Source organism: Thunnus maccoyii, chromosome 6, assembly GCF_910596095.1.
Source record: "Thunnus maccoyii chromosome 6, fThuMac1.1, whole genome shotgun sequence".
Taxonomy (NCBI): domain Eukaryota; kingdom Metazoa; phylum Chordata; class Actinopteri; order Scombriformes; family Scombridae; genus Thunnus; species Thunnus maccoyii.
The window spans coordinates 27,679,896-27,701,457 of NC_056538.1; the positions used below are offsets into that span (position 1 = coordinate 27,679,896).

A 21,562-nucleotide genomic window follows, 5' to 3' on the forward strand; every position below is an offset into this window, starting at 1 on the left:
ATATTTTGATCCTTTTTCAAAATTTGACAGACTTGTATTAACAGTATCACTCTTGATAGTGGCTTTATTTCTTTGTGTTAAAGTTCTATGTCAAATATAAAGTACAGTAAAGGCAAACTTTTAACATGTTCTCTAACAGTGTCTGTGGCATGAAACTCCTCTCTGATGATCATATTGTTGTTCATAAGCCACAATGGTAAGTGCACTTTTTTTCTGTTTCAAATCAGCATTCTCACATTACTTGTAGGTTTTAATTATTAATGATGTGCAAGAGATGTCACAAACTCCCTGCTGTTTTGTGTAAATCTTTACTTTTAAGGTGAAGAGCAGAAAGATGCCAGTGGGCCATCATGAGCACTGCAGCAAGTGTTACAACGCCCACTGTCAAGTCCCAGTGCAGATTTCCGTCTCATGCATGGTCATCAAGTGTCGTAAAAATTGTGGCGCTACCCTCCACATGTGCAAGGAAGAGGAGCACCAGCTTCTCTGTCCAAATGAGACGGTTCCCTGCCTCAACGCTGACTATGGCTGTCCTCTCACCATGCTGCGTCACAGGCTGGCCAAACACCTGGAGGTCTGTCCTGCCAGCGTGGTCAGCTGCTCTCAGGAGTGGAACCGCTGGCCCGTGTCAGAAGCTGATTTGCCCTTCTACAGAAATATTTCCGAAAACCAACAAACTGAACTACATCTCGATGCTGCTATGGCTCTCAGGGACCAAAAGCTGCTATTTCAATCCATCAAAATGAAGGACATTTTTCCTGAGTTGATAGTGGAGGATGCTGCCCCTCAGGATATTGCTGCTGGGGTCAATGATCCTGCAGACGAAGCAGCCTGTTCTTTAGATTGTGGCGAATTTACAGAAAATGGCTACACTGGCATGGGGGAAAGGGAACTGAGTCAAGAGGAGAGAGATGCATTGGCAAAAAACAAGGACGTGGAGAGTATTCAGAGCTACAGCTCTTGGGAGAGAATATTCAAGAAAGAGATGGGCGGATGCACGCAAACTGTCAAAAACCTGAATAAGAAGGAAGAAAAAGGAAAGGGAAAGGAAGAGCAAGACTCATCAAACTGTCAGAGAGAGTCAAGAGACTCCCACCAGGTCCAAGAAAATGCTGTTGTAGCTTCAAGCATGAATGGTGGCCGTGGCCATGGCCAGGGTGCAACTGGCCTTGCACCATGGCAAGATGGAGTCCTTGAGAGAGTAGGCAAAGAGTTAAACATTGCTGATTATAACATGTATCTGGTGCACAATGGAGCAATGCTAATTAACTTTGGCCAACTTGCTGCTTGCACCCCGAGAGAAAAAGATTTTGTATATGGGAATCTGGAGCCAATAGAGGTTAAAACGATCCGCTCTTTTAATGTTCCTACCAGCTATCGAGCACGACGCAGTTTTCTAAAGGACCCTACACACAAGGCCAAGACCACACACCAAAGTGTTGACACTGCAGATTTAGGTGTGTCAGTTGAAGATCTTCCAAAGTGTGACGAGGTTAGTGCCACACTGCTGTGCTGTCTGGAAAAGGAACTGAAAGGTCATTTAATCTCAGAGAGTGGGGGGACAGATGGTCTTTACATAGATATAGGAACACAAACATACAACTTTGATTCTGCTCCTTTCAAAAAGGATGTGTCGCTTTCTGATGTCGTCGCAGACCAACCTCATAGTCTTTATGTACATATTGAAGCAAAATCTGTAACCAGAAGACACAACAAAACAAGTTCAGCCTTCAGCTGCATGTGTGATCACTTCTTTCGCCGTGATGAATACCGCTCTCATTTCAGGAATGTGCACTCGGACATACAGGCCTGTTTAAACGGCTGGTTTCAACAACGCTGCCCCTTAGCATACCTTGGATGCACTTTCACCCAGACAAGGTTTCACCCTGCAGGTTACCAAGCTACAATCAAATACTGCCAAGATGTCAGCACCTTTGTCATCCAGCCAGAAGTCTCCTCATCCCTCTGTGAAAGCCGGAAAACCTTCAGCCCTCAGAGAAATCATGCACGTAATCTGGATCCCCTGAGTAGCTTGCCCCTGGAGATCCTTCAGCACATTGCTGGTTACCTTGACAGTTTTACATTATCCCAGCTGTCGCAGGTTTCCCATCTGATGAGAGAGGTGTGTGCCACATTGTTGCAGGAGAGAGGGATGGTCTCTCTCAAATGGGAAAAAAAGACATATTCCCACGGGGGAAGCTCCTGGAAATGTCGAAAGAAAGCAAGTATCCTTTCGATTTTTAAAATATTTGCAGCTGTAATTTCTTTTGCTTTCCATTTAATAATTTATTCAACATACCATTGATTAAATGATTGAAGTCAGTTTGAAATTCTGTTACACCATTACTTCATGTTGTGTGTATTCAAAAGAAGATTTATTGTGATCTTATTTTATTTTGACCTCAACCTTGTACAAAGTTAAGAGAAAGCAAACAGCAGGCCAAACCTCTATATCAGTTCCTCTTTGGTATTTGGGTCCATACTGTTGACTGTCAATGGAAAATTTCAGTCATTCATACAGCATGACAGCTGCTGCATTGTAAACACTCTCCAGACTCTCGGCAGTGTTCTCTAACAATATTACAAACTGAATCTCAACCCTGTTGGAAACAGTTAATAAGTTCCCACTGAAGCAGCCACTGAGGATTTGTTACTTCTTTACTGTGTCCTTCTCACAAACAGACTGCACAGGAAGTTCAGCTGATTTGGTTTTCCTCACTGAGTTTGGTGAACAAGCAATAGTCTGGGAACTACACAGTTGAGTTGAATTGCTAATTTGGTTTTTAAAATAAAAAAAACAAAAAACAACACAGCATAATAGGAATCACTCAGAAAGCATCCCTCTGCCAAGGCTGCACAATCATCAGTTTTTTAAAATAGAAAATAGTCAGACCTGAATCACAATACACACAGTTATATACAATCATGCTAATTGGATAGCATCTTCCGTGCCTGCCTGCCTTTATTTGATAGTAGAGACATACAGGACAGATGGGGAGAGAGTGAGGGGGATGATAAGTAACAGCTAGAATAAATTACAGGATGCTGCAATTGCATGGTATGCGCCTTAGACCACTAATCTAGACCTTAGACCCCTTGGCTTAGACCACTAGGCCACAAGGACGCCGAGTGGTCTAGTGGTCTGAGCCATTTGGACGCTCTGAGCTGCTTTGATGTTTGGACATTACTTAAATCATGTCTGGAATTATTAGTACTGTGTGTAAGGATGGTATTTCAAATGATACAGACTCATGACCAGTGAGCAACTGCCATTTAAATTCATCATGTTGCTCTTGCTCCATCTATAGGTGCAATGTAAAGAATTGATTGAACTAAAAGAGTGAACACAATATCTTATTTTAGTTGCACAGGTGCCAGAGTTATGGCAGTTACTGTCAAATTAAAAAAAATAATTAGAATAGAAGAACTTGGCAGCCTGGAAAACAATGGGGACAATTTCAAACTAATTAACAACTTTTGCTGGATCATACAAATATTTCATTTACCAAATTTGGTGAAGATAGGATGAAATTAGTCATGTTGAAAATCAGCAGAAAATTTAAAAAAAAAAGACTCTGTGTAGGCAGATTGAAACATTTGTTGTGATACAAGAGATCCTTGGAGGAAGATGTTTGACTCTATGGCTCAAAGCCCATGACTTATGATCCAAAACATTAAGTGGGGTGCAGATTATGACATGATGGCAATAAACCAACAATTCTTTTTTCAAACATGTGAAGTAGTTTTTGAGACACAGCTAACAGAAAAATATAACCCCTCTGGTGGAGGTAATAACAGTATAAATGCATATGTGTGTATTTTTTACATTGGCTTTATCTATACAGTATGCAGTGATCATGGGACAGAGAGCATACAGATGATATCAGTGATGTGGAATGGTCTCAGGCCTTGCTGCCAGTAAACAAAGTCCTACCATAACAAGCCAGATATGTGATCATTCATGGAAACAGGATGTTGATAACACTGTGTGGGCGACAGCTGGGTATTTGAAGGGCATAATTTGTATAAATTTGTAATGGATGGATACAGAAATAACATCATGTGCTGACATGTGATAAAAAATAGCCTGTGATCTAGATTCCATGGATATTAAAAATAAATTTATCCTTGTAGCCATAGCTGCACCACAGTTGATGACAACAGCCTCCTACACCTCTTTGAGCTCAGCTGTGTCTGTGTTTTACAGGTTTGGGAGTTCAGCTCTCTGTTTTCCTCTGTGGACAGATGGAGCTTCAGCAACATAGCCTCCTTGTCAGATCACCTGAAAACTTGCTCCTTCTACCAGAGAGAGGAACGCACTGAGCCAGTGGCTTTAGCCTGCCTGGGAGAGGTCAGAGACAAACGGGGAGAAGTACAGCATAGAAGATAATGCTCATGGTCCCAGAGCTCAGTGGGTGGACTACGAGAGCTATGCGAGCTATGCCATGTTTAGAATCACTGAGACGAGATATGTATTCACTCACAAAACTGAAATGTGGATAAAGCCTCTGCATACAAAGCTACTGTGTAGAAACAGAAGGGAATTAAGAGCTGCTGTGTGTCGGAGCCCTGGAGACAGATACCATAATGGTTATATGTGAAAGATTCACTTTGGCATAAACTGCAATTTCTGAAGATGTTCGTGTGATTTAATCATCTTCTATTTTCTTGTAATATCTCCTCAAATCATTTTGCCTATAAATTGGCAAAATGCTGCAAGATGGATTTGTTTATGCAGTGTATTTTAAAAGTTTATTGAGAGAAGATCAAATTTAAATAATCCCTCTCATTCATTGAAAGATATGCTATTTGATAAGGGTGCTCATATTCTGTAATATGAGATATTTTGCCCTTAATTTATATTTATTTAGCTTATTAGGCAAGAATTGTTCCTATCGCTCCATGTCACGTTTCATTCTTGTGGTGAAAATTTAAATAAGGAAATAAGGGCAGCAGATGTTAACTGTTTTTCAACATGACAAGACTGACATCTACTGGAGAAAAGCTGAAGTACCTCATCTGTTTGGAATGATGTCACATTACACACCATAAACAAGTTTGGTATTTAAATGCTGAATATGATATTATTTCCTATCTGACATATTTGATCAAATGCAGCAGTGCATGCACCATGATGAGAACACTTATCACTTTGTTTCTAATTTAGACTGTCGTAGTATTAGTTGTTCTTAGTCTTAGTTGAGGGAAAGGAGAAAATTGTGATTTATGTATGTGTGTCACCAACATTGTGTACTGTATAATAAATTTGACTTGCAGTTGGCCTTATTTATTCTACAGCAGCACACTCAGTGGAATAAAAAGGACATTGAATGCAAAAAAAGTGATTTTTTATTAAGATTTAACCACAGACCTTATACCAGAAAAGGTGTACAAGTAACAAATTGTCTACAGCGATTACTGCATCTCAGACACTTCAGGGTTGCGTAGTTGGTTGATCACCTCTGACAGCATTTTGTTGCACAGGGCTGCATAAGGATTAAGTACCACAGCCTGTTGTCGAGCAAATTCACTTCCAAGCGCAGCTGCTTTCTCAAAATCTGCTCTGGCTTCACTGTCCTGGCATGCTAATCTATGTAAAAGGCCTCTTTGCACGAGCGCCTGGCAGGCAGTTCGCCCATTGCTGCCGCTGAGAGAGATGGCTTGGTCCAGATCCTTTAGGGCTCCTGAGAAGAGAGAGGAACTCTGTGAGGCACACTCGTGTCTGGGAAGATGCTTTTTAATTTGCAATGTTTAACAGACTACTGACTCTTGGCTTTTAGTCAGTCTACTGCAATCCTCAGTCTCTGGTGATGTGGCTAAATTTGCATCGTTAAATGGACAATTACAGACTGTATTTTGAATGTGATCATAATGTATTAACTAAATCTATTATAATTTCAAAATGTCTATAATTTAATCACCAAATGATCTTCATTAATCCAAAAAATATGGTAGTCTCAAATATATTATATATATATATATATATATGTTTTCAGTTACATTTTCAGATCAATACAGTTGCTACTCCATAATTCAGTGTTGATTCAGTCTATACCGAATTAATTTTAACATTTGCTACATATTATTTTAAACCTGCACTTTCTGAAGGTTTTTCAAATAATATTCTCACAAACTATAGACTTTGATATTTAACCTGTATCTTGAAATTCTTAACCATAAAAATGAAACCTCTTTCAACATTTATGATAATTTGTACATCTTATATGGTCCTAAACTTTCTCTGGACTCTGCAATCTCTCAGAGATCTCTGTAGTTAGCATGAGCAACAAACAGCTGTGTATAACAAATTGATGAGCACCTACAGATACAAACCCCAATTTTAGAAACAGACAATGCATGTAAAATATGTTATGGTACTGGGTACATGGTGTGGTTGAAAAAGTGATCTCTGATCAACATCACAACAATATGCATTGAAGAGATTGCGTAATCCAAGAAATAAGAAACCCCAGGGGTATAACATTAGCATTAGCTATGATTTGTCATTTTTATATGGCAAAGCTATACGTAATAATATACTGAATGTAGAAAATAGAAAAGGAACACTTTCTCATTTCATTGATTTTTAAAAGTCAGTCTGTGAAAGTAAGTTAGAAGTTTTTTTTCTTATTTTCTTATTTTGAGGCCATTATGATATGGCTTGAGCAAAATACTATATCCCTAAATATCCCACTAATTTTAAGTGTACACAACCCTGCCACCCTGTGACAGAAAGCAGGTAAAAGAACCTAACACAAGGCTAACTTAGAGCCTGTATAGTAACACTGTTGACAAAGTGCATCAGATAGACAAGGCTCTGATATGGTGTCATGCTATCCTCAGACAATATGGAAAGGGGTTATTATTGAATTTGTGCCATGTACCTGCTGTGTTCCCCTGCAGCCGCAGGGCCTGTGCCCGGTTGTTATAGGCTGAGGCTCGCTGAGGCAGAATCTGGATTGCCTGGCTGAACAGTTGAAGTGCAGTTTGCAAATCCCCAGCCTCTGCTGCTGAGACACCCTGCATCTCCAACTCTTTCACTTGCTTCAGCAACTCTGTGTCAAAGCCACTGTCTGGCAGGGGGAGATAAACAGGTTGAAAAAGCACTCAAACTCAATTGACAGGTACCATGGCAAGGAAAACACAGAAATGTCACCCAGAACTCAACTTGGATTAAAATGTCATGTTATTTTAGTCCAGGAACGGAATGCGTTCAAATCAATTCAATATGCTGTGAAATGATAAACATAAAAAGCTGTGACATGATACAAAGAGGCACATCAAGTCAGAGGCTCACGCTCACCATCATCAATTAATTCCTCCTCTTGGTTTAGGCCAGGGATGTCTCCAAAGGGGGTGGTGGGGTTGAATATAGCCTGGAGTACGGCTCTATCATGTGCCGAGGCCATCTTACCACCGCCTGTAAAGAAAGCAGAGAAAAATGGCAAAAAAAGAAAGTCATTGACACCTAAATTGCAGCTGGGTAGAGAATTCCTCCCACCCTGACTTCTAACATTTCCAACAGCCAATCAAGTAAGGGGGTGGAAGCAGAGGTGGACTTTGAGATTCGTCTGCACTTAGCACATCTGTATTTGGTTAACTCAAAAATGCAGGCCAGGATGACTGAGCACTGCAGAGTCACCATTATAATGGCAAAAGGAGAGAGAGTGAAACTGGTTTCTGAGATACTCAGGTGATTTCTGCTCAATTCAAAGTGTTGAAAGAGTTATTAGAATGCTGTCTACGCCTCGTGGGATTTATACTTGACTGAATTATTGTTTTATCTTTGTTGAGAGATGTAAAGATGTCAGTTTCTAGTACAGTAGTACCTATTTAGCTGACAATTATTATATTGATACTGATATAATATATATTACTATATCAGGACTGAATGGATATAATATATATTATTATATCAGAACATCAGTGTTATTGCAGTAAAGCTTCAGGCCACTAGTGGCAACACTGATCGCATACACCATCTTGGATTTGAAATGTGTTGAAAACACTTACAGGTCACAACTGACCTGACATCAACATGAATTGTTATGAACTGCTGCTTAGACCTTCATCTGCAGTCTGGTGGTTTTGCATTTTTTGGGGGGATATTTGCCCAACTAGAAATGCATTTCCTGTGGAAATGTGTGTGAATGCTGACAGCTGAAATAATTTGCAAAGCATTGCTGCAAATACAACACACTTGTTCAGCATCCCCATCTGTACAACTTTGCAGAATTTGGGTACCATGGTATATTACATTTAAGAGATATGGCAGTTAATAAGTATTATGGTGGTGTTTTACTCATGACCACAGGGTGGGGCTTATTTTGCCATGATTCAGTATGTCATGCAGATTCTCATGGAGAACTTATGTACCAAGTTTCATTTTATTAAAGACAACAGAATTGCAGAAATATCATCTTGTATGTTACTGTGGGTAGAATTATATCAAATGTTACACACTTGTGCAGTATGACTTTATGTACAACATTCCCACATTTGGTTGCAATCCAATTTAGCATCGAAGAGTTCTGGATCGTTAAAGGCATCATTCACACCTTCAAAAGTTTGGCAACCAATTACAGACAGACGGTAAGTGATACCCAGAAATGAACTCATAAGTTGTGTCCGGGGTAATCTAAATATGAAATTTACCAAGTTTGGTGAAGATGAGATGAAAAATGTTCCAACAGAAGCAAAAAATCCTAAATGGTGGAAAATATTTCCAGGCGCAAATGGACATGACCTATATCATTGTCCAAGGAACACACTGTGCAAATATTGTTTTGATACGCCTCATGGTTCATGAGTTATGTAAAACACGTAGTAACTGACCACATGCTGGCGCTATTGGTCCCATGTTTTAATGTGTTAAGCATTTCCACATGGGACACTTATCCATGTAGTATGAATACTTGGCCACCTTTAGGTTTTAGATACTACCTTGCACACATTCCTCCCACAGACTGTCTATCATGGACCCTGTGTTTTTGGATTTCTGGACTTTTTTTGTTTTGGGGTTTTTGGTTTTATTTTTACAAATGAGAGATTGTTTTATGTTTCCTGGATTTTGGGTTTTTTGCTGTGTTCCCTCCTATGTTCCTGTGCTTGCTTTGCCCATCTACACACCTGCCCTGCATCTAGCGTCATTAGCCCTGCCCTGCTCTGTGTTTCCCCACACCTGCCCTGTATCATAAATAAACCTTTGAAGAACATTGAGCCCTATATTTTATGAGAACCGCATGGTTCTCATGGCACACTGAGAACTGTTGGGCCCGCGGGACATGAGAACCACACGGTTCTCATGGTACATGGTCTGTACTTGTATAGCGCCTTTCTGGTCTTCCGACCACTCAAAGCGCTTTTTACACTTCAAGTCACATCATTTTTACACTACAAGTCACACTGACCCAGTCACGCATATTCATACACTGATGGCAGGTGTCATGCGAGGTCGCAACCTGCCCATCAAGAATCTAGTCATTCACACACACAGCACAGCCATCAGGAGCAATATGGGGTTCAGTATCTTGCCCAAGGACACTTCGATATGTGGACTGGAAGAGCTGGGAAGCGAGCTGCCGATCTTTCGATTAGTGGAAGACCCACTCTACCTGCTGAGCCATAGCTGCCCTTATGGCACACTGAGACTTGTCGTTGTTGTTGTATCCGGCCAGCACCAGTAAGGTTGGTGTGAACCCAGACCAGCCACATTTAGTTGCTGCTTTTGTAAATACAGCATAAAACTGTTATTCTCTACTTTTATGGCACAATACTACCAAAAGGATTGCATTGGTTATTACTGTTAATTTGCACTTTTCACAAGTGGCATACTTAGATTTTAACCTTGTACCTGTATCTACTGATCATCACTGTCTGTCTCTCACCCCTCCTCTCCCTTTCCCTCCTCTCCCTCATTTGGTGACCCACTAATGTTCTATTCATTTTCTTTTATGAATAGATAATTGGCAAAAAGCAAATCTCTTCATTTACATATAATACAATTAAGGGCTTTTAAAACAATGACAAAAATGGAGGGAGCGGCAACATGTCAGTCAGCCTTGTCAGTGAGAAGGCAAAGACAGCATCGGTGAACCTTACCATTTTAATGAAAAGTAATAAAACCTTCAAATGGAATCTTCTCTGCCATCTGGAATAACAATCACATCTACACTCCTAGACTGTAGCTCTCAGATAAAATTAAAGTTCTCATAAATTTGAACTCATAACAAGGATGTGAAGCCAACGACATACCTCTATACCTTTGGGGTATAGAGGTATTTTGGGTTGAAAAGACGATTGATGAGGTAGGAAACAAGACAAATTAAACATTTCTGCAACCCTTTCTGGCTTTTTACAGTTATTTGCTGTTTTACTGTAAGATAAAGTTTTACCTGTGAGGAAGCTTTGTCAGAGTGTCAAGGTAGGTGATAAGGGACAGACTCAGAGACTACCAAATGAAATCAGGCATAATCACACTTACCTTAAAACAGTTACACTGACATCCTCTTTCGTTTCTGTTCTTTCTCAAACCAACAACTCTCCACTTAAATAAGCCCTCCAATCTATCTAGGCAGAACTGTATTTCTGTCAGGGGTGTCCTTTCCCTTATACCAACAACTTGTATATGACAGTTTCACTTGTATCAGTTAACATTGTTTACACACACATCAACCACAGCATAGTCCTTACTATAAACCAAAATAAATACGAATAACATAAATACAAAACCAAATATTTCATTAAATAAAATAAATGCCCCCATACTTGGTCTCTGTGTTACTATTGAACATACTGTATGTTTGTTTGCTAAGTCCTTCATATATTTTAAGTTAACTTACATCTGTTGTCATTTATATCTTTCCTCTTTGGCTCAACTGGAAAGTGAGCACTGAGGTTGCATGAGCTTCAAAGTAATGTTGGTATGATGTATGCTGAAATAGTGTTGGTGCTTGGATGTTTAATTTTATTAGCCATGTACCCAAGGGTTCCCTCAGCGCTACTACTCCAGTGACTGGTTGCCTCATCTGAAGTGGATACTGGCCTTTAACTTGAAAGTTATTCATAGGGAGGGATTTCAGTTCTTCAGTTGTTGTAGGCAAACATTTTCAGTTTCACATCTATTTTGAAGATCAAATAAATTGAAGTGCTCACAATTTCAAACTAGGGCTTGACTAATGATCATTTTCTTGATTCATCAATTAATTGTTTAGTTTATAAAATGTCAAAAAGTAGGAAAAAACACCAATTTTAGTGTTTTGTCCGATCAACAGTCCCAAACCCCAAGATATTGAATTCACAGTGATATAACATAGAGAAAAGCAGCAAATCTGCATATTTGAGAAACTGAAACCAACACATTTTTGGCATTTTTTTCTTTAAAAAAAAAGTTAAACAATTAAAGAAGATTAAAAAATATAATTGCTGATTCATTTTCTTCTGATCAACTTTATCAACTAAACATTGTAGCTCTACTTCAAACCCTGCCTATATTGCATTTTTGACACTTTTACTCAGCCGTAAACTAGTCAAAAGTTCATATTCATGTGTTTGGTGCACATCGAGGACAGAAGAGGCCTAAATCACCTGACTCACAAAAAAGAAGCTATCGTATTGGTATGTTAGATAAATAGTTCAATTTTGTATTTAAATAGTCACTTAAGCATTTCATTGTGAGGTCCTTGGAATAATTAGGAATCAGGACTGTAACACAAACTAGAAAATGCCCTGTGAATTGGGGCATTGTCATCCTGGAAGAGACGACTCCCATCAGGACAGAAATGTTTCATCATAGGATAAAGGTGATCACTCAGAACAACATTGTATTGATTTGCAGTGACCCTTCCCTCTAAGGGGACAAGTGGACCCAAACCATACCAGCAAAATGCCCCCCAAAGCATAACAAAGCCACTGGATCCCCAAACTGTAGGGGTCAAACATTCAGGCCTGTACTGATTTTTCCCTTAATTTGTCAAATGTATGCATGTATGTATGTATAGATATATGTATGTATTTACGTATGTACAGTATGTATGTATGTACAGTATGTATGTATGCATGTCAGTATGTATGATGTATGCATGTGTGTTTGTACAGTATGAGGGCCAGTATGCATGTGTAAGTCTGTATGTGTGTCATTTGCTCCCATTTACTTACATTGTAAAAAAAAATTGTTGAAAAAAGCATAATATCTTAAAAAGTATAAAAGTTATAAAAATAAAAAGTAATACTGTAAATGTCCTTAAAGAGCTGAACGTATTGACATATGAATGGATTCTGTAAATGACAGTATGCAGAAGTAGTTAGCCAGCATACAATGTATGGAAGAAAAATAATTATTAAGCTTTGGATAACAATAATCACACAATAAACAACTTACTTAGCACCAAATGTCTGTAATAGGTGCTTCATTTGGATTTCCAGAAACTGGAAGAACAGGTAGTATAATGGTCCTGCCAAGTTTAATACAAAATGTGCCTGATATTTTGGAATATTTGTCCATTGATGCTTGAATTACTTTTTGCTACTTATACATACAATATCACCACTGCAGAAGACAGATAAAATATCAGAGAAAACTTGTCTGGCCAGGACAAGAGGAACATGACCAGCAGCAGCTTGCTGCAGACAGAAATAGTGGGAGTGTGGAGGGAATTTACAGTGAACTGAGTGGTTCATTAGTTTCAGTAATCAACAGCCAAATTTCAATATGTTTTTACATCCCAAACGATGTGGAACCATTACTGAGCGAGTGAAGGAAACGACTATTCATTGCAATCTTTCATAGATTGGCTGATATATCCGTGGGAGACTGGTCTTGGAGGAAAAGCAAGTGAGGGAAATGACTATTCATTGCAGTCTTTCAGAAATGGGCTGCTAGATCTGTGGGACACTGGTCTTGGAGGAAAACTTTGCTCTTACCAGCTGTTACATTGCCGCCTCCAGAGCAATCAAACTGTATCAAGACAATTGTTCATGTATTCACCATTAGCAGGCTGGATGTAATGCTTTGTTTGTACATTGCTGGCACCAGAATATAATAGTTTTATAACTGGATTCTGTTACCGGAGACAAATCGTCATAGCCCAGATCCTGCCCTCAGCTGTCACTGTTGGCCTGGAGGTTGAAGCACATTGATGACTTGATACAGAGGAAACTCTTCTGCAGCTAAGGCATTTATTTTATCAACTTTATGCAGGGTTTATGGAAGGGTTTTAGCTGGGATGCTTACAATGGACACGATTGCTGTTATGCATCTCTATATGAAACTCTTTTCATAAAATGTAGTTTACACAACCACATTATCTATTTATTCTCTCTGTACTCTGTACTCTCTGCTCTGTAGTTTCTGTGCCATGTCTGACAGTCTGCTGTCTAGCAGTGTTTAGCTGCTATAAGGGGGGTAGCATGGTTTAAAGTGTTTAAATACTGGTGGGCTTCTTATCTTCCTGTAATTACACAACGTAGCACAAATTAGATGTGCATGGGATAATTGTAATTACAATTTTTTCTGCAGTGGTTTTTCAGGCCTAACAACGACCTATGAAGTGAGTATATAATGAACATGTGATGGCATCTCTGTATGTGCAGTGAAAGTAAAATTCAGAAGTAGAAATCTGCAGTTACCACTGGTTTATATGCAGATCTATGGTGTAAAACCAAATCACTTAGAAAACACAGCATTGGTTGGATAAAGATATGGTCAATTATTACTCTGCACAGTGACCATTTTTCTCTAATTTTTGTGTCTTCTTCTTGTAAAATACTGGATAAATTCATCTATTCTGGCCTCAGAAAAAAAATATTCAAATGAAACCATCTGAAAAGGAAAAATCCCTCTTTGGTTAAACTGCTCACATCTCATACTGTGATGAGGAATCTCAAATAGATATTGCTTTGACAATATCGTCTCAAGCCAAAACATCTGGGAACCACTGGTGTAAACTGTTATATTTCAACAGTACACACAGCAAATCTCTGGGCTAACCATCAGTATTTACACAGTACTGTCAATCTATGTTGTAAACTGTGGTGTTCCATCACTTTCTGCAGTAAATCTGTGGAGTAAGTGTCTAGATTAATGTAAAGCCAGTGATTTGTGTGCACTCCCTAGTCCACCATCTTGTGTTAATCCAGGCATGCTTTGGTGTAAAATCAGGCATGTTATTTAGAAACAAATTATGGCTTACAGTCACAGTCTGGTGAAGTGTGCTTTTGTAAGGAAAGTATTAAAATGAAATAAAGACATTGAAAATAAAAGAGAGATGAAAACACCACAGAATCAGGAATAATTCAGTGTACACAACAGAAGTAAGTTACAGTGGTAAAATGAAGAGCAGAGCATTGGCTCTTTAGGAATCTCCACAGCAACAGACACAGGTATGGTGGAGAAAAAAATGTAGTTTCAAAAGAAGTTTTGTTGTAAACAAATGGTAGACAACAACGCTGGGGGAAGTAGCCAAAATAAGTGATATGAATGATATGAATACAGGTGAGATTGATCAAAACAGTAACATCCAACATGGAAACACTGTAGCTTGTCAGACTTGTCATTGGCTTCGAAAATAACTGCAAGTATCTCTAGCAAATGTGTGTAAGTGAGTCACAGAGATGAAAATGGTTCCAGCTCAAAGCCTTTTTCAGTTGTTTCCAATTACTGGCAGCAGTGATCTGGAGCTAGAGAGAGCTCTTGGAGGTACAGGCTTTTGGGACTTTTAAAAGGACGAGGCAGATCTGATGTTGAAGTATGGTAGTTGAAACCTAACGTTTGAAAAGAAAAGGTCCTCGCTTGGTATGGATTGTCATGTTTGGTTAGTTTGTAGTTTCATAAAACGTAATTTTTGTGTTTTTTTGGTTTTACTTCGCAGATGTTTTAGTTTAGTTGTTATTTAGTTGTAGGTTAAATATTTTTGGCAGACATCGTACAACGTAAATGTTAGAAATTCAGAAAATGTATGTTTTAAATCTAGTCTGTATGTAAGTCTGTAAGTGCATTTCGGTACTGAATGTGCGTACAATCTTTGTAATACATCAGTAGAGCTGTGACTGACAGGCTACCTTATGGATGTAGGCTGATGTGTTGCTGTATGTACCCAGCTACCAAGTTATTTTTCTGTTGAAGGAAAATATGAATATGCAGTCTCATACACTTTGTATGGTCAGTTGTCTTGGGCATACTAAGAACAGGGACAAATAACTGAATATGTAAAAAAATTAGTGTTAACGTGATGCTATATGCATATGTTTTTGAAAAAGAGGTAGAATATTTATTCATAATGAGGCTTGAGGCAAAGGAAATGCGTTTGATATGGAGTGCTTTTCATTTTCTATAGTTTTCTCACAGTTTAGGTAAGACAGCAGTCTGTCTGAAGTGAAACGTCGTTCCATCTTAAAAGCTGCAAAGACATAAAGTAACTGGAAATCTCACAGTGCAGGAAATTGTCATTGTTCTCATTATCAACCAGTTTTCTTCGCAAACTTGCTTAACTTAACTATATGCTGGTTAATGCAACTTCACTGTGGACTGAAGATGACATCAGTGGCTGACAGACAGTTTTAATTGATTAGGGGGAAATTAAATACTTCCCCCATGAACAGCTAAATGTAATGATGTGATAAAGAAAATGGCTGAAGACTGAAGGTTAATCCTGCAGTGATGCTTCTGTTGTACAGCTTCAAGTAAAGATTCTTAATTATTATTTTGATGTAACAAGTCAAATGGACTGTCAAAGTTACCAGAGCTCATTTGAGAAGATGGAACCAGAGAATGTGTCTTAACATCTAGCAGATGGACAGGCACAAAATGTTGTACAGACATTCATGGTACCCAGATGATGTAAACTAATGACTTTGGTGATCATGTGACTTTTCATCTAGCACCACCACAAGGTTGACATTTTTGCTTTTGAGTGAAAAATCTCAACCACTGTTGGATGGCTTGCTATGGAAATTTGTTCAGACATTCATGACCCCTTCAGGATGAATTGTAATCACTTTAGTGATCTGTTAAATTTTTACCCAGAGCCAGGTCAAACTTTTCATTTGTCTAATACTTTTCATTATGACCAAATACCTGCAAAACTACAGTAATGACAATCCCATTAGCCTCACCTATACACGTTTGGTGCTGATTAGCAAATGTTAGCATACTACAACACTAAACTAAGATGGTGAACATGGTAAACATTATACCTGCTAAACAACATGTTAGCATGCAGATGTCAGCTTTTAGCTAAGCACTGCTGAGATGCTTTGAGATGCTCACAGAGCCACATGGTTGTAGACTCTTAATCTTGTTGCTTGATAAATGACTTAAACAGTTAATAAATTATCAAGGTTTTTGTTGATTAATTTTCTGTAGATGAACTAATCAATTAAAGAACTAAATCTTAATTTTAGTATATACTGTACGTGACTACAAGTTCCCACACAGTAAAACTAATTGCCTCATTCAATTCAAGTATGTACTTGAATAGGATTTGAAAATGGTAAATTTGTTGAGCATCTTATATGTTATGGCTGTCACCAACCCCTGCCTTGTGTGCATATTTGTAGTGCTTTTCTTTAGTGTTTTTTTACATGTCAAGCAGTCTCCAATCCTCCAGGCTCAAAGGCTCCTCCCACGTCCTGGTTGGCGGTGATCCTGATTGGAGTGGCACCCAGTCCAGCACTCCAATCCAGAAGTTTCAATCAGGCGTCTGAACCAATAAATGTCTGGCCTGCCTGTCAATCGGGGTAGCTGGGATATTGTGACTAGCTCGCCACTGTGCCTCTTGTTGTTGTGTTTGAGAATGTAGAGATTTGTTGTTGTGAAACTAGTAAGAAGTATTTGATCACTAATTGTGCTTCTTGTTGCTGTCTGTTAAGAGTTTTAGATATATATTGCTGTGAAACTAGTACAAAGCCCTCGTTTGCTGTCTGGGGACTACTTCTGCTGACCACTGATTGCACACACACTTAGTATTCCTGTGTTAGTTTCATTAGGAGCAACTAAATTACTACTACTAACAATAATAATAATAATAAATACATTTTCCAATCCACTAAAGACTAGGTCTAGACAGTGAGGTTTTATTTTCAGTTTTGTTTCCTTGTGTTGTCCTCCTTAGTTTTAGTTCAAGTTTAGGAGTCCTCTTTTGGTTATATTTGTTTTTTGGTTTGAACAGCATCCACAGTCCCTTTTTCTTTGGTAGTTTGCCTCTCATGTTTGTGTATTTTTGGAACAATCTAATTTCTTGTTAATAAATAACTTAGTCTTACCAAAAACACCTGGTTTTATATTGCTTCCCAGTCCCCTAACAAGCTGGGTTGTAACAGTATATGTATGCATCAGGATATATGAATTTGCCACTTTAGAGACTCCTCTTGCAGGAAAATTATAAACCTTAATGACACCTGCTTGACTAATGCTGCAGGTTTTAAGTATCTAATTTAAACTTCTACTGCTGTAATGTTGCAATTCTGTATTCTAGTGCCCTTCCAGGACTTAATTTAACTGGTGGAGGAAAATCTGATCTGGACAAATTACTGCAAGGTTTAAAAAAGGCAATTAAAAACCTTAGACAGAATAGTTATTTGCCTGAATGATAAAAATCCAAGAAGATTAAAAGAAGAGCTTCTAGATTACTGAGCAGAGAGAAGTTTTCCTTTTTACCACTTGAGAGAGCTCTTGCTGCTTTTATTTCTGCAGGGCCTTCATGCTCCCCATTCACCAAGTCAGCACAGACAGTTTGATCCAGCAAGACTCCCATTTTCCACAGGGTAATAAGAGTTAAAGAGTGAGGGCTAGGCTATCATGTTCACGGTCACTCAGTAAGCAGCAGATTTTCTGCAGAAGCACAGTATGTCCCCCTTGGCCTTCCCTATAGTACAAAAATGGAGAAGCAATTGTGTGAGGATTATCAGTCTCCTATTACTACAAATGTCACTGCATCAGCACCACTCAACCTGATTATGTCAATAGGGAAACACATTGACAGTGTTTACAGACTCCAAAACCAAGAGCTGAAAGGATGTAGTTGCTACTGCCGTAGGCCAAGAGGGAAATTAACAGATAATCAAAAAACACTGACCCTCAGTAGTAGTAATGCTGTAAAACCTAATACTAACATAGGATGAACACATCCTTTTGTATTTCTTCTAAGCAATTACCAAGACAATAGATTAAATCTAACTGCAACAGCAGGGGATAAATAATGGAGTAGCATTCAGTGAAGTGCTAATAGTGAATGAGATTACATTATCACTCATTAGCTGTTTAGGAGATAGAATGGACATTTCTTTAAGGGCTAATTTAAAATCTCCTGGTGGACTTGAATAAACACACCAAAGATCATTTATAGCTCATCCCTACAGTACAAATGAGAAGCAATACCTAAATAAATAAAATGTTACAATGAAAAAATTATAATACAAGATAAAAGAAAGTCTTTTCCATTTCTTCTTCTCTTTCACAGCTCTCTCATTGCTTCATAATGTCTGTTGAAAAAATGGACTTGGATATCATAATAACCCTGCAGAGGCTTTAGCTTTGCTCCACTACTGTCTGTGAATCTGACATCAAAGCTTGTGCTCCTAATCCCTCTGCCCTATGGAGGTAAACAGGGGCCTGTGTGTCGATACCTGGCCTGTTATGATGACGAAGGACTAACGCATGCTGTGCGGGGGCACTCTGAGCTGGATTAAAACAAAGTAATCCGCTCTGTGGAGAGACGGGGAATAACTGCAGAGGTGCCAGAGGTTAAGCAAATAAACAAGGCACTCCTTTTATGGGAAATCTTTAGCAACACCCCCTGTGCTGCAGCACAATAAGTACATATTTCTTCCTGTCTCTCTTGCCTTAGACGTGCGGGGAAATCCTATCAGCTTTGCTTCCTGTGCAGCTAATAATGGTTGTTAACCCAGTTCCTGCCTATATCTGTCATATTTTCATCTGTAAATCTGTAAGAAAAACATGAAATAGAAAATATGAAAGCAAGAAATTGTCTATAATGCATCAGGCCATGTCCACTTCATACAGTTTTGCCTTGAAAATGAAAATTAGGGGCCTATAAACTAATGTATTTAATGACATTTCATGAATTTATTAAAAAGTTGTACACCCTCTGAAGGAATGTGGAAATGCTTTGGTTGGCATATGGTTCAGCCAGGCTCAGTGTGGCAAGGCTGTGAGGCGCCACTGATGTCTCCCACAATAGAATGCATGTGGGGGAATCCATCATCATAAATCACAGTACAGTTTACTACTTGCCTCTTTTATTGTTGCAGTTTGGTTTCTCAAGTCAAACACAGATTGATTGTGTTGGTTGTTAGGAGTTACATATGATTATAGTTTTACTCCAGAAGTACGATAATAAGATGCTATTTACATTTTATTTACAATAACATGACAGATGTCAGGTGTAAATGGTTATTACACAACAATTTTCCATCCCTCCCAGAACACAGTTCACTGATATGAACTTTGTCTGCTATGCTGCAGTCTGCTATTCCATCATCCTCTACATGAGAGGTTTGCTTCCCCTACAGGAAAATCAATGTGGGGCTGCAGCTTAGCTCTCTATCCTCTCTGTGGCACAACAGTTAGGGCCCTCTCACAAATATGTTTCAGATTTAGTGACAGATGAAACTTTGTTGGGAAAAAAAAAATCGTAATAGTGATTTTTAAATGTTGATTTAATTTTTGGCGGTAGTTACATGATTAAGGTAGCCAGGTTATATGACAATATTACTTACAATATGTGATACAATACATTTGGTTTTGTAGCTGCCGCTACAGCACCCCAGGCTGATTTGTATGGAATTTTGCATACGTTTGAAATTCTTAAACCGGGCACTCATGTTTTATTGTAATTTAACAACAGGAGTCTACCAAATTTACTTGAATTTGACAGCATAGGTCATAGCCACATTTAAACAATCAAGATCAATTCAATATCAGCTACAAAAATTGTCATATTTTTGGTATTTGTTACAGTATCTTTAAATTTCCATGTGTGGTACGGAGTGTAGAACAAGATATTTAACAACCATAAAGATAAGATGATTTGTTTGTCAAGAGCACATCTGCCTTGGAGAATTTCACAACAAAAATTTGAATTGGCTTGAGCATGAACACTTACACACAGAATCTCTCACTCACTCTAACCAACCAACCAACCAACCAACCACGATTGCATCAACCAAGGCACTGAGGAGAAACAAAATGTATAAAACCGAATAGCAATTTTAAGATTTGGGATATCTGAACATGTAACTGCAGTGTTTTCCCAAAGTAACGTAGTGGAGCGTAGCCGGAACTGTCATTATGAGCCATGGATGATTTATGGTTTACTTGGACAAAAACAAGAGGAATTTAAGTGGAGCAGGCTGCTTTGTTAGAGGTGTTGTGCCACCTCTCACTGGCTGATAGAAAACAACACACTGAAACTTTAGAACAAAACTTAAACTAGTGAGGTGAGCCAATCTTATAGATTTCCCCAGGCCAATATACGTTTCAGGCCTGCTGGGAATGTTTTGCAGATGTGTAGTGAAATTTGATTGTGGGTTTGGAGGGATAGTGTGTGTGTGTGTGTGTTTGTGTCTGTGTTGGGTATGGGCAGGGGGATTGGGAGGGGGTCTTATAACACTGCAGCTGGCCTGCTACTTTTAATTGAGTGCTACCATTCAATTTAAAGATACAATCTATAATCCAGATGTGAAGGGCTCACCCCACTACCAATATTCATAACATGAGAAGAGCCTGCTATTACTCTCAAATTGCTGTAATTGACTGACTAACTAGACAAAATGCTTGTCTATGTAAACATGATGATGTTCAGTTGAGAGATGGTGCTTATGTTTCATCTATGAGTGAAACTCTTCAATTATGTCTTAAAATTACAGAAAGAGTCTTTAAGAAATTTGCATACATTCATTTTCAACACCACTTATCTTGTGCAGGGTTGCTATCAATCCCAGCATGCACTGGATGAGAGGTGGGGAACACATAGAGACACAACACAAATTGCCACCCACATTATCATCTAAATTTAGGGGTGAGAAATAAGTTTATAGTGTTTCATTAACTTGAATTATGCACAAATCTTCATAAAACATAACTCTTGCTAATTTCATCTTCAGTTCCAGGCAAATGAGCGTAAACCTGCAACTGTTTCTTAGAAAAGACAGCATGGCTGAGTCATAGAGCCACTCTATGATCTGACCAGTACAGCACCAAGCTTCCTGCCAACACTATTGTGTAAAATCCCACAGCTGGGGAAATGTTTGACTACTTCCCTGTCAGTGCCATAATGCAGCACCTGCATGCTTCATAGTCTGCTGCAACTCCTGCTACATGAAAAGGAACTGCAGGGACAAAACACTAACATCCTCACGTTAATTCAAACCAATATTGGTCCTTGTTGAAGAAGTCAAAGTAGTTCAAAGAACTCTGCAGAAAACATTTTTTAAATTTCTTCACTGGGGACTAGAGATGTACCAAAGTTTGTTCCAAAAGTTGCTGCCCTGCTCAAATCAGTGAGAAAGACAATACCCAGAGCACTTGGCTTAGCTTCTTTTGAGC

At 38.7% G+C, this 21,562-nt stretch overlaps 2 protein-coding genes across 4 annotated transcripts; one reads left to right on the top strand and one right to left on the bottom strand.

Moving 5' to 3' along the window:
- Window positions 1–328: 328 nt before the first annotated feature.
- On the top strand, window positions 329–4,390 carry LOC121899378 (F-box only protein 40). Its single transcript, XM_042415145.1, has 2 exons — window positions 329–2,221; window positions 4,208–4,390. The coding sequence occupies exons 1-2, from the start codon at window positions 335–337 to the stop codon at window positions 4,388–4,390; spliced, it is 2,070 nt and encodes a 689-aa protein (XP_042271079.1). The 5' UTR covers window positions 329–334.
- A 1,012-nt stretch (window positions 4,391–5,402) lies between these two features.
- On the bottom strand, window positions 5,403–16,637 carry ttc36 (tetratricopeptide repeat domain 36). Of its 3 annotated transcripts, none has more exons than XM_042415142.1 (4): window positions 16,579–16,637; window positions 7,304–7,420; window positions 6,885–7,073; window positions 5,403–5,684 (listed from the first exon to the last, which is right to left on the bottom strand). In XM_042415142.1, the coding sequence occupies exons 2-4, from the start codon at window positions 7,407–7,409 to the stop codon at window positions 5,416–5,418; spliced, it is 564 nt and encodes a 187-aa protein (XP_042271076.1). In that variant the 5' UTR covers window positions 7,410–7,420; window positions 16,579–16,637; the 3' UTR covers window positions 5,403–5,415. The 3 variants fall into 3 exon arrangements, with proteins under 3 accessions (XP_042271076.1, XP_042271074.1, XP_042271075.1); XM_042415140.1 differs by lacking the exon at window positions 16,579–16,637 and adding an exon at window positions 10,484–10,537; XM_042415141.1 differs by lacking the exon at window positions 16,579–16,637 and adding an exon at window positions 9,615–9,672.
- Window positions 16,638–21,562: the final 4,925 nt, after the last annotated feature.